Source organism: Pristis pectinata, chromosome 5 (genome assembly GCF_009764475.1).
Source record: "Pristis pectinata isolate sPriPec2 chromosome 5, sPriPec2.1.pri, whole genome shotgun sequence".
In the NCBI taxonomy this organism is placed as follows: Eukaryota; Metazoa; Chordata; class Chondrichthyes; order Rhinopristiformes; family Pristidae; genus Pristis; species Pristis pectinata.
Window position 1 is genome coordinate 11524161 of NC_067409.1, and position 12867 is coordinate 11537027.

General features: G+C 41.2%; 1 protein-coding gene across 2 annotated transcripts in view; it reads right to left on the bottom strand.

Moving 5' to 3' along the window:
• The window catches only part of xylb (xylulokinase homolog (H. influenzae)), a 202915-nt gene that overhangs the window by 168469 nt on the left and 21579 nt on the right, over positions 1–12867 (bottom strand). For both annotated transcript variants that reach the window (XM_052016789.1, XM_052016790.1), the window contains exons 3-6: positions 11002–11071; positions 8578–8658; positions 8392–8478; positions 7700–7828 (exon numbers count right to left, since the gene is read on the bottom strand). In XM_052016789.1, coding sequence (XP_051872749.1) covers positions 7700–7828; positions 8392–8478; positions 8578–8658; positions 11002–11071 — 367 coding nt within the window. The remainder of the gene's footprint in view (positions 1–7699; positions 7829–8391; positions 8479–8577; positions 8659–11001; positions 11072–12867) is intronic.

Consider the following 12867-nt stretch of genomic DNA (forward strand, 5'->3'; position numbering starts at 1 on the left):
GTTCTCCCCATGTCTGCGTGAGTTTCCTCCAGGTGCTCCGGTTTCCTCCCACATTCCAAAGATGTGCAGGTTAGGAAGTTGTGGGCATGCTATGTTGGTGCTGGAAGTGTGGTGACACTTGTGGGCTGCCCCCAGAACACCCTACACAAAAGATGCATTTCACTGTGTTTCGATGTACATGTGACTAATAAAGATATCTTAAGTATATCCATTGTAGGTAAGGGGACCAAAATTGTGCACAGTACTCCAGGTGTGCTCTCACCAAGGCCCTATATTACTATTGTACTTAAACATCGTTACTCTCAAAATGTCTAACATATCAGTTTCCTTCCTAATTGCCTGCTGCATCTGCATGTTAGTTTTCAGTAAATTGTGCAGAAGGCCTCTCAGGACCCTTTCAACATGAAATTTCCCAATCTCTCACTATTTAAGATACACTCAATATTTCCATTTTTTCTATCAAAGTGGATAATCACATATTTTACCATTTTGTCCTCCATCTGTTATGTCATTGTCCACTCAGACTGCTTTTCCATATCCCTCTGAAGCTTCCCATCTGTCTTCACTGGATGGTCATTGAATGAAAAGTTAATTCTGTTCCTCGCTCCACAGATACTAACTGACCTGCTGAATATTTCCAGCAATTTCTACTTCCATTTTAGTCCAAAAAAGTATTTTATAATATTTCTGACAATTATTACTTTTATCATATGCAACTTTAAAAAGTTATATTTGATTATAACATAGAACAGTACAGCACAGTACGGGCGCTTCAGCCCACGATGTTGTGTCAAACTATATGAACAACTCCTCCATGATCAATCTAACCCTTCCCTCCTACACAGCCCATAACCCTCCATTTTTCTTACTTCCATGTGCATATCTAAGAGTCTTCTAAATGTCCCTATTGTATCAGCCTCTACCACCACCCCCAGCAGTGCGTTCCAGGCACCCACCACTCTCTGTGTGTACCTCTGACATCCCCCAGAACATTCCTCCTCTGACCCTAAATGGATGTCCTCTGGTACTGGCTATCACCGCCCTAAGAAAAAAGTGCTGTCTGTCCACTCTGTCTATGCCCCTCATAATCTTATACAGCTCTATCAAGCCGCCTCTCATCTTGTGTCGGTCCAAAGAGAAAAGCCCTAGCTCACTCAACTTTTCCTCATAAGACATGTTCTCTAACCCAGGCAGCATCCTGGTAAATCTCCTCTGCACCTTCTCTAAAGCTTCCACATCCTTCCTATAGAGAGGTGACAAGAACTGAACACAATACTCTAAGTGTGGTCTAACTAGAGTTTTATAGAGCTACAACCTTACCTCATGGCTCTTGAACTCAGTTCCCTGACTAATGAAGGCCAGCACACCATACGCCTTTTTAATAACCCTATCAACTTGCGCTGCAACTTTGAGGGATCTATAGACTTAGACCCAAGATCTCTCTGTTCCTGCACACTGCTCAGAATCCTACCATTAACCTTGTACTCCACCTTCATGTTCTTCTTCCAAAGTGTATCGCTTCACACTTTTCCAGATTGAACTCCATCTGCCATTTATCTGCCCAACCCTGCATCCTATCTATATCCTGTTGTTACCTACAACAACCTTCTACACTATCCACAACCCCTCCAACCTTCATGTCATGATTAGTGCACTTTCTTCATACTGCATCTTTAACATTTTCCATTCCAGTGGTTTGATTTCGGAATTATTTTTTTCTCCAGTATTATAACTGCCAATAATGAAGGGACATTCAGCAGAATCACAAAATGCTTAGAGCATGGAAGGTGGTCAATCGGCCCATTGCATCCACACTGGCTCTATGCGATCATTCTCCTCCTCCTCCCTCTCCCCACAACCTTGCAAACTCTCTCCTTTTGCATATTATCCAGCTCTGAATTGAATGCAACAACTGAATCTGTCTCCACTGCTACTCCTGTCACAGTATTCCAACTACTCACTCTGCAGAAAAAAAATGTCACCTTAGCTTCTTTTGCAGTCATCTTCATTCTACATCCCTGCTTCTTGATCCTTCTGCCACTGGAGATACTTTATTTCTATCTACTCTATTTATACATTAATCATTTTAAATAGCTCTATCAAATTTTCTAATGACCTCCTCTGCTCCAAGGAGAACAATCTCAGCTTTTCCAGTCCATCCACATAACTGAAGTCCCCCATTGTCAGTAAATCTCTTCTGTACCCTCTCTTAGGAAAGATGTAAAGGTTTTAAGAGTGGAATCCAGAACTGGGCTAAATACAGCAGATGTGGCCAAACAAGTATTTTAGAGGTTCCTCGGGACTTCCTTATAACATAGAACAGTACAGCTCAGGAGCAGGCCCTTCAGCCCATCGTGTCTATACTGACCACGATGCCAATCTAAACTAATCCCATCAGCCTACACATGGTCCATATCCCTCTATTCTCTGTCTGTTCATGTTTCTGTCTAATTGCTATCATATCTGCTTCTACCACCTCCCCCGGCAGTGTGTTCCAGGCACCTACTGCTCTCAGTGTAAAAAAAAACCTGCCTCACAAATCTCCTTTAAAAACTTTATCCCTCTCACCTTAAACCTATGCCTTCTAGATTTAATATTTCCAACCCAGGAAATAGACTCTGACTATATTTATGCCTCCAATAATTTTATATACTTCTATCAAGTTGCCCCTCATCCTCCAATGCTTCAAAGAAAACAATCCAAGCTTGTCCAACATCTCCTTAGAGCTAATACACTCCAATCCAGGCAAGATCCTGGCGAACCCCTTCTGCATGCTCTCCAAAGCCTCCACATCGTTCCTATAGTGTGGCCTTCAAAACTGAACACAATACTCCAAATGTGGCCTAAACAAAGTTTTATATAGCTGTAATGTGACTTCCTAACTTTTATACTCAATGCCTTGACTGATGAAGGAAAGCATGCCGTACACTTTCTTTACCACCTACCCACTTACGTTGCTACTTTCAGGGAGCTATGGACTTGCAACCCAAGATACTTCTGTACATCAATGCTCCTAAGGATCCTGCCCATTACTGTCTACTTTCCTCTTGCATCATGGTCTGGTACAGCAATTGAAATGTGCAAGAACATAAGAAACTGCAGAGTAGTGGACTCGGCACAAAACATCAAGGGCACATCCCTCCCCACCATCAGTAGTATCTAAGGAGGCACTGCCTCAAGAAGGCAACATCCATCACTAAAGATTCCCACCGTCCAAGCCATGCCATCTTCTCGCAGCTACAGGGCGAGAGGTACAGAAGCCCCACACCACCAGGTTCAAAAACAGCTATTTCCCTTCAATCATTCGTTCCTTGAACCAACCAGCACGACCCTAATCACTGCAGTTGATTAGGGTTGATCACTTTGCACTAAGATGGACTTTTTTTCTAATTGTGTTCTTTCTTGTAAAAATTGTGTATAATTTATGATGTTTTTCTTGTGAATGCTGCTTAGGTGACGCTATGTGCCTGTGAGTAAGTTTTTCATTGCACCTGTGGATATGTGTACTTGTGCGTCTGACAATAAACTTGACTTTGATTTAATGTCAAAGCAGTACCTCAAATGCATCACCTCACACTTGCCTGGATTAAACTCCATCTGCCATGTTTTCATCCAAATTTCCAACTGATCTATATCCTGCTGTATCCTTCCACGCTGTCTATAACCCCACCATTTTCCATGTCAGCTGCAAACTTACTAATCAGACCAGCTACATTTTCATTGATATATATTACAGACAATGGAGGTCCCAGCACTGATCCTTGTGGAACACCATAGATCACAAACCTCCAGTCAGTAGAGTACTCCTCTAGCACTACCCTCTGTTTTCTATGGGTAAGCCAATTTGGATCCAATTTACCAATTTCATTGGATCCCACATGACTTAATTTTGTGAACCTCTGCGTGAGGAACCTTGTCAAATGCTTTTCTAAAGTCCATGTAGACAGTCCACTGTCATACCAGGTATAAACTCAGTCAGTTGGATAGGTTAAAATGTGTTTACTTTAATGCAAGAAATATTAAGAATAAGGGTGATGAACTTAGAGCATGGATCAGTATGTGGAATTATAATGTTGTGGCCATTACAGAAACTTGGCTGTCGCAAGGGCAGGATTGGCTGCTTGATGTTCCGGGGTTCAGATGTTTCAAAAGGGATAGGGAGGGAGGTAAAAGAGGTGGGGGAGTGGCATTGCTAATCAGGGATAGTGTCACAGCTGCAAAAAGGGAGAATGTCATGGAGGGATCATCTATTGAGTCAGTGTGGGTGGAAGTCAGAAACAAGGAGCGATCACTCTATTGGGAGTATTCTATAGGCCCCCCCCCCCCCCCCCCAATAGCCACCACGACACTGAGGAGCAGATAAGTAGGCAGATTTTGGAAAGGCGCAAAAAAAACAACGTTGTTGACATGGGTAACTTCAACTTCCCTAATATTGATTGGCACCGGTGAGGCCATACTGTATCTAGTACTAGGCAGTGAACCTGGTCAGGTGACAGACCTATCAGTGGGTGATAGTGACCACAACTCCCTGACCTTTAGCATAGCCATGGACAGGAATAGGAGCAGACAATATGGGGAAGTTTTTAATTGAGGAGGGCTAATTATGACAGTATTAGGTAGGATCTTGGGAGCAGAAATTGGGAACACATGTTGTCAGGGAAATGCACAGAAGAAATGAGGAGGCTGTTTAGGGAACACTCGCATGGGGTTCTGGATGGGTTTGTCCCACTGAGACAGGGAAAGGATGGCAGGGTAAAGGAACCATGGTTGACAAGAGAGGTAAAACATTTAGTCAAGAAGAAGGAGGAAGCATACATAAGCTTTAGGAAGCAAACATCAGGCAGGGATCTTGAGAATTATAAGATAGCCAGGAAGGAGCTTAAGAAGGGACAGGATAGCTAGAAGGGGACATGAGAAAGGCTTGGCAAGTCAAATTAAAGAAAACCTCAAGGTGTTCTACACGTGCATGAAGAACAGGAGGATGACTAGGGTGAGGGCGGAGCTGCTCAGTGATAAAGGGGGAAACATGTGCCTGGAGGCGGAGGAGGTATGGGAGGTCCTTTAATGAATACTTTGCTTCATCTCTAGGAAAAGGGGCTTTGACGAATGTGAGGTCAGCGTAGAACAGGCTAATGTGCTGGAGAATGTTGAGGTTAAGAAAGAGGTAGTGTTGGAGCTTCTGAAAAACATTAGGATAGATAAGAACCCGGGGCTAGACAGGATATACCCCAGGTTCCTACGGGAAGCGAGGGAAGAGATTGTTGGGGTGATGATGATGATATTTGCATCCTCCCTGGCCACAGGAGTAGTACCGGAGGATTGGAGGATGGCTAATGGTATTCCCTTGTCCAAGAAAGGTAATAGGTATAATCCTGGGATTTATAGACCAGTGAATCTTACATCAGTGCTGGGCAAGCTATTGGAGAGGATTCTGAGGGATAGGATTTATGAGCATTTGGAGAAGCATGGTCTTATTAGGGATAGTCAGCATGGCTTTGTAGAGGCAGGTCTTGCCTCACAAGCCTAACTGAGTTTTTTTGAGGAGGTGACAAACAAATCGATGAAGGTAGAGCAGTGGATGCAGTGTATAAGGACTTTAGTAAGGCATCTGACAAGGTTCCCCATGGTAGGCTCATCCAGAAAGTCACGAGGCATGGGATCCATGGAGACTTGGCTGTGTGAATTCGGAATTGGCTTGCCCACAGAAGACAGAGGGTGGTAGTAGACGGAGGGTATTCTGCCTGGAGGTCAGTGACTAGTGGTGTTCCGCAGGAATCTGCTACGGGACCCCTGCTTTTTGTGATTTTTATAGATGACCTGCATGAGGAAGTGAAGGGATGGGGTAGTAAGTTTGCAGATGTCACAAAGGCTGGAGGTGTTGTGGATAGTATAGAAGGTTGTCGTAGGTTACAATGGGATATAGACAGAATGCAGAGTTGGGTGGAGAAGTAGCAGATGGAGTTCAATCCAAAAAAGTGTGAAGTTATATGCTTTGGAAGAACGAACTTGAAGGCAGAGTACAAGGTTAATGGGAGGATCCTTAGCAGTGTGGAGGAACAGAGGGATCTTGGTGTCCAAGTGCATAGACCCCTCAAAGTTCCCGCCCAGGTTATAGGGTAGTTTAGAAGGCGTATGGTGTGTTGGCCTTCATTAGTCGGGGAATTGAGTTCATGAGCCAGGTAATGTTGCAGCTCTATAAGACTCTGGTTAGACCACATTTAGAGTATTGTTTTCAGTTCTGATCACCTCATTATAAGAAGGATGTGGAAGCTTTAGAGAGAGTTTTACCAGGATGCTGCCTAGAGTAGAGAACATGTCTTATGAGGAAAGGATAAGCGAACTAGGGCTTTTCACTTTGGAGTGACGCAGGATGAGAGGTGACTTGATGGAAGTGTATAAGATTATGAGGGCATAGACAGAGTGGACAGCCAGCACCTTTTCCCCAGGGCGGCAATGGCCAATACCAGAGGACATCAGTTTAAGGTCAGAGGAGGAAAGTTTAAGGGAGATGTCAGAGTTAGGTTTTTTTTTTACACAGAGAGTGGTGGGTGCCTGGAATGCACTGCCGGGGGTGGTTGTAGAGGCTGATACAATAGGGGCAGTTAAAAGGCTCTTAGATAGGCACATAGAAGTAAGAAAAATGGAGGGTTATGAGCTGTGTAGGAAGGAAGGGTTAGATTGATCAGGGAGTAGGTGTTTATATAGATCGACACAACATCATGGGCCAAAGGTCCCATACTGTGGTGTACTGTTCTAAATGTTCTATACCCTCATCGATCATCTTCGTAACTTCCTCAAAACCTCAATCAAATTTGTGAGACAGGACCTCTACACAAAGCCATGCTGGCTATCCCTAATAAGTCCATGCTTTTCCAAATGCAAGTACATCCTGTTCCTAAGAATCTTCCCTACTACTTCCAATAACTTCCCTGCTACTGATGTAAGACTCACCAGCCTGTAACTTCCTGGAACAGCACTGGCTATTCTTAAACAAGGGAACAACAGTGGCTACCCCTTTCTTAATGAACAATGCTCAATTTGTTGGGAATACAAAACTGAAAGGTGAAAGGGTCTTTTTTTTTACATTTCCCTGGCATTAACAAAGATTTTAAACATCATAACAAAATCTGATGTACTTTGTGTATAGTTGATCAGACATCAAAGTATATTAATCTCTCTCTTTCATATGACATGAAAAGTCTCACACTTGTATGCTTAGTCTGTCCATTTACTCAATAGGCTCCTGAAACACTAAGTGGAGAAAAGTCTTCCACAATAATCTTAATGTGGATGGTTTGTTCTAGAGTTTTGGGACTCATGGACACAATAGCGGATCATCTAGTATCTTCCATTTGTGGAGTACGTGGCCACATTGTCCAAAAATATTTAAATTACTACTAACATGAGGAGATTAATAATATTTCAGAACACCCTACCAAGTTCAAGACCTTCTGATGCCACTCATATTTTTCAATTGCAGCCTTTAAGGAGTTGCCAAACTTCACATTCAAATTCTTAGCAAATAAAACAGAAATTCCTCTCAAGTTCTTGAAATATTTAATCTTAAACAACATTTGTAGGAAAAAATTCTGCATGATTTGTCAAGACATCTATGTGCTTCTTTAGTAGCTGGAGAACATAACTCAGCTAAATGTTTTGCTGAGGTATCAATTTTTCTCACAAGATATGGCAAACAAACCTCATAAGCACGTGATCCAGTGATGTCAGCCAGTTTCTGTGGCCCTCCAACACACTTTTCTAGTTGGCGGCATTCTTCAGTGGTACTGGAGTCCATCCAGACAGGAGAATCCTTCACTGAGAAACTGGACTGGAAAGAAAGGAAGGAAAAACATGAATTATTCAAAAAATACTCAAGTTAAATAATGGTTGTTTTTATAAAGGTTTCATCACTGATTGATGATCAATTTAAGATTTCTTTTGATCAATTCACCTGCCTACTCACCTGACTACAATAACTGAAAAGATTCCCACAATCTTCATATACAAGCCTAGAACACTGAGGCTGTTTCTCTCTCCACAGATGCAGTCAGATCTACTGAGTATTTCCAGCATTTTCTGTTTTTATTCCTTTAACTTTGCCTCCTAAACAGCTTACTTCCAATAGTTCCCAACTCCAACTCATGAACTCAAGGTGAGAATACTTGTGATAATTTTCCATAAAGCAGAGGAGTAGAAGAGAAACTCAATCGCATTGCCTGCTTCAAGGCACAGCTGCCAGTAGTGAACATGAGCATCCTGATCATTTAATGCAGCAGAAGACAAGGATGGGGTTCTACCATCTGACTGCAGGATAAGCAAGAAATCCAAAACATGATTCTATATTCTAAAACTTTCTATTCCTATACTAAGCAAAATTCCTCCAATCCTCACCTCCAATATCTGGTGCAGAGAACGGTCAGCAGGCATGTTTTTCAAGGTCTGATTGGCTCCCTCTTTCCAATAAACGCTGCCATGTTGCTGTGAAGAAGATAACAAGAGATTGTAATTAGCATTTGCTGGAAAGAAACATTAGATTTCTTTTCTTAATTCCCAGTTCAACCAATTATCATCACTTACTTGGCCAGAACCAGACAAAGATTTCAATTTTGAAAAATCAAGGTTTGTGGCCTTCATCTTCTCCAAGAGTAAATCCAATGCCTGAAAATACAAAGAATATTTATGCTCAGCAGGATAATAAGTAAGCACAATCTGTAATTCTTTAAGATTTTACTGTTTGATATGATTATCCTGATCTATTTTCTTTATCCAGTATCATCGCCAGTTTCACCAAAACTGTATCAATGGAATTCTAGCACTGTACATTACTTCATTCAGTGGTCTTCCAGCCATATATATATATATATATATATATATATATATATATATATATATATATATAAGAGAAAGGGAAAGATGAAAGCTACATTAATTCAGTATCATTTTCTAAACCCAACTTTCCTTAATAGTTACTTTACTAAATCAGGCCTGTTCAGCTACAAACCTTCCAATGGCATTGTTATCACCCCTTTATTGTTCACTATTGCAAAAGGAATGGAGCAGAAATGTAGGGAATTTTTGCTACAACTAAAATGTTGGCAGGACACACCTGGAATAGCCATATAACTTTGGATTCTACTACTTGGATTGGAGGTCATTCAGAGAAGGTTCACTGTTGACCCCTGGGATTAAGGGATTTTCTTATGAGGAATGATTGAGCAGATTGAGTCTTTAATCATTGGCATTCAATAGAGTGAGAGTTGATCTTATTGAAACAGATAAGATTCTGAGGGAACTTGACAAGGTTGGTGCTAAGAGGGAGTTTTTCTTCATTGGGCAGTCTAGAACTGGAGGGCACAGTTTCAGGATGAGGGGTGAATCAGGGATTTTTCCCCCCCTCAAATGTTTGTAAATCTTTGGAATTCACTACCCCAGACAGCTATGAAGGATGAGCTGATGTGTATTTAAGGTTGAAATGGGTAGATTTTTGAACTATAGGGGAATCAAGAATTAAGGGGATCAGACAAGAAAGTGTTGAGGCAAATATCAGATCAGCCACTAAAATAAGTACAATATACTGACAGTAATATTGAAGCTCTATTGTGCTCTAGTCCAGTTCTCTGTTACATACATGGTCTTCTGCATTCCCAAGGCAGTGCTGTTAACATTAGGCAACACCCTAAATAAATTTTAAAAAACAAAAATGCAGATGCAAGGAATCGAAAACGGAACAAAAAATTGCTAGAAATACTCAGCAGGTCAGGCAGCATCTGTGGAGAGAGGAACCGAATTAACATTTCAGGTCAATGACCTTCCATTTTCTTTTCATCTTGTTAAATTCAGCTCTAGTGGAAAGTTCATCAAGTACTATCTCTCTCTAACCCAGATAGACACTGGATGATTAAAAACCTGCAGATGTTGCAATTCTGAAATAAAAACAGAAAATTCTGGAAACACTCAGGTCGGGCAGGCACCATAGCATAGCGGTTAGCATAACGCTATTACAGCACCAGTGACCCAGGTTCAATTCCGGCCACTGCCTGTAAGGAGTTTGTACGTTCTCCCCATGTCTGCATGGGTTTCCTCCAGGTGCTCTGGTTTCCTCCCACATTCCAAAAATGTACAGATTAGGAAGTTGTGGGCATGCTATGCTGGTGCCGGAAGCGTGGCGACACTTGTGGGCTGCCCCCAGAACACTCTATGTAAAAGATGCATTTCACTGTGTGTTCGATGTATATGTGACTAATAAAGATATCTTATCTTATTTTTGAAAAGACAAACAGTTAATATTTCAGAATCTTTGACCTGAAACGTAGACCTTTGAAGTTTGAACCCTTGACTTCAAACTGTACAGAAGGCAACTTCCAGGTGAGCATTCCCGTTGTTCCTTTCCCCCTTTCCTCATTCCCTTAAACCTATTCCCTTTTACACATATCTGCCTACATTTTTTGCACCATTAACCTATACTAAAGGTTAATTTATAGCAGCCAATTCACTCATCTGCACGAATTTGAGACGTGGGAGGAAATTGGAGCACCCCAAGGAAACCCATATGGTCATTAAGAGAACACACAAACTCTGCACAGACGGTAGCTAAAGTTACTATCAAATTGAGATCCCTGCAGTTGTAAGGCAGCGGTACTAGCTATTGTGCCATCATACCACCGACTGACTGATCTGGCATCCACATACTTGTAAGGACTTATCTCTCCAACCTAAGGAGATCAAAAGAGATCATCAACACTATAGAGGTAGATAATAGATGTTCTCCTAAGCAAGCAACTGGCCATTGGGGCTATCTAACAAATTGGCCATTACTTGTGTGTCAAAGTATCCTAGAACTGAGACACAGCAAGGAAACAAATTCACTTTGGGCAAACTTCTACTTAAAATACGCACAACAAACTAATATCCAAATTGTTTTATACTCAAACGTATTCAACACCATGACAGCTATACTTAGCTATATTCTTCAGCTGCAAGTCATTATTGCATAATTCATACCTTTACCCACAGCAGGACAGGTGTTGTAACAGTTAGCTTGTCACTCTGTACATGGACGCCACTCTGAGTCCTGGAAATAAAGAAAACAAAGTCGGAGTCATAGAGTATGGAAACAGACACTTCAGCCCAACTTGTCCATACTAACAATCTCTCCTTGTAACTAAAGCCCTGTTTCAACTAACATCATGGTGAATCCCTCCAGCACTCTTCCTAGTGCTACCACATGTTTTCCATGGTGAGATAGCCAGAACTGCACATACAATATTCCAAGTATTGACATCTAACCAATGTCTTGTACAGCTGCAACACAATGTCCCAACCTTGACACTAAAAACCCCTGCCTATGAAGGCAAGCACGCTAAATGCTTTCTTCACTACCCTATCCACCTGTGTCACCATTTTCAGGGACCTATGAACTTGCAGCTCAAAGTCCCTCTGTACATCAACACTGCTGAGGTCCCTGCTGTTTACTATACATATCCAATCAGTATTAGACACCATCTCACACTGGTCTGAATTAAATTTCATCTGTCACAGCTCCACTCAATTTTCCAGCTGATCTAAATCCCTCTGTATCCTTCGGCAACCATCCCCACTATCTACAACTCCACCAATCTTCATGTTGTTAGCAAGCTTACTTATCAAACCACAGACATTCTCAACAAAGTCATTTATATACATGACAAACAGCAACTGTCCCAGCACCAATCCTCACTCTCAATAGCATATCACTGAGGAATTGAAATTTTACTGCAGTTGAATTAAGATAGTAAAAAATTATTTAACATTCAATTCATCAAACTTATTCTTCACACAAATCACATACAATCTATCGTAATGTGGGTTCTGTTGAAAACAATTCCTCTCCCGTTATCATTCCACATAAATACTCCATATACTGAAAGGTAACAAAGTAAATCTCAACATCTATATCAACTATCCTCATCAACCTTAGACTACTGCACTCCAATCAGCCTCTCCTTCCTAGTCTTCCCACTCATACAATGAAACATGCCCTATAAATTATTTGAATATACCAATCTATGTTTATCCTGATCACCACTGATTCTAACAACAAACAGTTAATGGCCTATAAAATTCACATGCACAGTTCTTAGAATTTGAAACCTTAGCTCCCTGAAGCTGTTTTAAGAAGCTTCTGAAAAGATTGCAAAATTCAATAGTGCCAATTGATAAACAGCACTGTCAAGCTCTCTGGTATAACATCTCTGTGCTTCAGAAACAGTAGGTATTACTAAGTGAAGTTATCACTGCTTTCAACACCCAGGAAAGTGACTGAGGGCTCATCAGCTAACCCTTAAAAACACACAAACTACCAAGAGCATTTTTAAATGGTGGGATTTTGAAAGGCAATTAGTATTCAGAAAAAACTTAAGTGCCCTCATAGATAAATCACTGAAAATTAACATGTAGATCAAGCTTATAGGAAGGTAAATGGTCTATTGGCCTTCTATGCAAGTAGATATGCCTTGCGCCAATTAAATAGAACTCTGCTGCGACCACATCTGGAATATTGCATACAAGTTTGGTCTTCCTATCCAAGAAAAGATATATAGCAACAGAAGGACTGCAGTGAAGATTCACCAGATTGATTTTATGAGGAGAGATTAAGTAGATTAAACTTTCCAGAGGTTAGATTAAAGGAAAGGGATAATCTCATGGAAACATATATAATTCTCAAGGGATTTGACAGGGTAGATGCAGAGTCAATGTTTCCCTGTTGGAATATCTAGAACCAGCAGTTATACTCTCAAAATAACAGAGCAGCAAGTTCCCTACCCAAGAGACTCAGTGGCCGAGCATATTCAAGAGAATTGTAGATTTTTATATACAGGGGGAAATCCA